The sequence below is a fragment of the Pieris brassicae genome, chromosome 8 (assembly GCF_905147105.1).
Source record: "Pieris brassicae chromosome 8, ilPieBrab1.1, whole genome shotgun sequence".
Lineage (NCBI taxonomy): Eukaryota > Metazoa > Arthropoda > Insecta > Lepidoptera > Pieridae > Pieris > Pieris brassicae.
The window spans coordinates 8,292,350-8,295,738 of record NC_059672.1 but is presented as its reverse complement, the minus strand read 5'-3'; the positions used below and the strand labels follow the sequence as shown (position 1 = coordinate 8,295,738).

The following is a 3,389-nucleotide window of genomic DNA, read 5'->3' as shown; positions in this document are numbered from 1 at the left end:
TATATGTATCTTTTCATTTCTTCTGTTTTTAATATAATATTTGTAGGTAGGGAAAAAACAACAGATACGTACGGCGATTGCCGTGTATTGGATGCTGTTGAGTTATATGTCATTTTGGACTTTTTATTATGTGTGTGTTGGTTTGGGTTGGTTTGGGGTGTGGGTTTAGTTTTATTTTGTTGTGAAAATATTTAAAAATCTTTTTTAGTTTTGGGAAATACCATCAAATTAGTGTCCAATTATGTTCCCAGGGGCAAGCGATATTTTAGAAAGTAATAAAAAATTATCCATTTACTCATTTATTGTACTACGCAATGTGGTGTATCCAGAATAAATCATTCTTAATATTGACATAAGACATACAAAACTGAGAGTAGTCATCCCACCAGCGGACAGACATAATGGCTTTTGTGAGTTTTGCAACATCAATAGTACCATTTTGGCATTTTTACTATCAAAGTTTTCCCATTTGCTATCGTAAATTGCTCGATTAAAAACATCACATGCATCAATGAGTTTTTGTCCAGTAATACAATCCATAGTTAGTTGTGCTAACGCGTAAGGCATTTCTAAATATGTGTTCTCCAATCCCCCAAGTAATTCAGCAATCAAACTTGTAATTACAAGAAGAAACTCTACCAGAATGGATCCACTGAATACTCGTTTCACATCATTCATAAGATCTATGTTGGTTATGTGAATAATGATTATATTTTTAAGATGATCGTTAATTATGTTATTCAAACACTTAGTCTCATCTTCTTTGTATAAAATGCTATCCTTATTTCCGTTAATTTGTTCCTTGGCATCATCCCATACATTCTTTATTTCCTCGCTAAGAACAATGAGTTGCGATTCTGTGTACCCCGCGATGACTATGAGAAACGCGCTGATGCTTGAAGCCAGGTAACAAGTGTAGAAAATTCCAAGAGCACACGCTGTGAACGCTATTTCGTAGTTTGGCGATTCTAGTATTGGGTCCAAACCTATAAAGTGAAAAATAAATTTATACATCAATTATTATAGCTTCATTAAAAGTTAGGTCGTTTTACCAAAAAGATCAAAATTGTCTTCCATCAGATGTCGTCCTGGTAGCAGAAGAGGTTTAAAGGCATACACTACTCCGTTAGAAATTAAGAGGCACCAGTACATAGTTGCGCGTTTTTTGATGATCTTTAATTTGCTTTCTAGGCTTATAGCTAAACGGATTTCAGTACAGGTTTTAGCGTCTAAATTAAGATAGCCTTCCACGATGTTCCTTATAGAGTCACTAAAATAAATTGCCAAGTAAATAAATATGCAACAAACATGCGTCAATATTGATTATTGCTCTTCTCGTATCAAGCAATACTTATCAAAGATGTTATCCTAATTATTACTGATTTCACAGCTGATTAATGAAGCAGATTATTTTGGGTTGGATATGTTATGTTACAGTGATAAGGCAAAAAGGAAGACTTTTGGCCAAGGAAACTTTATCATGTCAACAGTCAAAGGAGACTGATTGCTATACTTTCCTTGGTTTCCTTGTACTCAAAGTCGTTAATTAAGAATTAACGGTTCTGCACATCCTCAAGTGTAGAACTCGAATAAGAAGGTAATTAGGTAGTGTATAGTTTTAACTTAATGACAGTTTAATTACGTTGCGTTATGCCATATTTAGACATATTTAGTTAATCTATTAAAAATAATATGACGCCTTTGAGTAAGACTTCTTAAGCTATGTTCACATACATTAAGGTCAGCACCGGGTTCTCGATATTTCCATTTAATTCATATACTAAATATATACCTGTAAATATACATGAACAACAATTTGAAAGCGGAAATCTCACTGGCAACACCAAGGGAAAATACGATCAAGGCGGAAATTTTGTCTCCAGTTTCCTGACAACGCCAGAACACATACCATACAGCAGAAATCAGATAAGTATAGAAGTAACCCAATGAAATTAGTATAGTCACCACGAATGATATAAGGGGAATTCCTGAAAACGTAATAAACAATTAGAATAGTATTTATATATCTATATGTTTAGAAATCAGTCAAGTTTTATGTGTTCCAAGTTTAACTCATACGTAAACCGATCTTGGTGACTGAGGTTCAAAATTGATTAATGTTAAATTTAATTTTATTCATTAACACATTTTCTGCTGCACGTAATCGAAGCTTTTAAGAAATTTAGTAACAGCCATTCTACTTTTTATTACTGAAAATACTTAAGGAAGAGTTAAGATTATTGTACAAAAATGCCACATATACTAACTTTTAGTATTTCGTTTATCAATATTAATGACAAATAATCTCAGAAGTATCGAAACATTGCTTATCATACTCTGAAAATCACAGTGGCCTAAACCGAACTTCCGTAATTTTTTAAACATTTTAAAATTATTTTTGATTTTCTATTATTTCAATTGTACAACTTTTAAAAACTATTCACATTGTTTGAATTCCGAACTTTGACTGCAGTACATGTAAGGTTAATTTGAATGCATCTATAATTATAAAACAGTGGAAACTCCTTTTGGCGTAAAATAATTAAAGCAGACACGACAACTTAATTGATGGAAATGGATTTTCCAATATTAAAATAATACGTATTATTTGGTTCTTGAATATAGAGTGTGTATAATAAATAATCTACGCTTTTTTCATATAAACTATCGTTAAGTATTTGTTGTCGTTAATGGCTCTTGTTTGGCTATTCAAAACATAACTTTCTGTGTACGGCAGGGTTCTCATCTAGGACCCATACTATTTTATACATCTACAAGCTGACCTGGCAAACGTCGTTTTGCCATGTATATTATTTATAGGAAACATTTTAATTCAATAAATATAAAAATGTACTATAATAATTAAATAGGGGTTGAACGTTGAGAGGTGACAATTAAGACTTGTATGTATTTTTATATTGAAAACTAAAAACAAAAAATATTGACTAAAATTAAAAATATAAAATTAAACCCCTTATCACTTAGGGGTTTGAAATATAGATAGTACCCGATTCTCAGACTTACTGAATATGCAAAAAAAATCATACGAATCGGTCGAGCCGTTTCAGAGGAGTATGGAAACGAACATTGTGACACGAGAATTTTATCTATACATCTATTAATGCTTGATTTATTAGAGCAGTGTTAGCCTAGTGGCTTCAGCGTGCGACTGACTATGGTCGTAGGTGCCATGTGCGCATTTAACATTAGCTCGAATGGTGACGGTAAAGATCGTCAGAAAACCAAGGCAAAAGGGCAAGCCAGCTTAGACCCAAAAAGTCAACGGAATTGTAATAATTATTTTATTTGATTGAATAAATGCTTGATTGACAGTCAGTTTTAAATGATTTTCATTTTCAACGGTATGGAGCTGAATGACTAAAAAAGTA

General features: G+C 32.4%; 1 protein-coding gene across 1 annotated transcript; it reads right to left on the bottom strand.

Moving 5' to 3' along the window:
- Positions 1 to 291: 291 nt before the first annotated feature.
- LOC123713212 lies at positions 292 to 2,385 on the bottom strand. The gene is made up of 4 exons (XM_045666774.1): positions 2,268 to 2,385; positions 1,793 to 1,988; positions 1,053 to 1,270; positions 292 to 986 (listed from the first exon to the last, which is right to left on the bottom strand). The coding sequence occupies exons 1-4, from the start codon at positions 2,383 to 2,385 to the stop codon at positions 292 to 294; spliced, it is 1,227 nt and encodes a 408-aa protein (XP_045522730.1).
- Between the last annotated feature and the right edge of the window lie 1,004 nt (positions 2,386 to 3,389).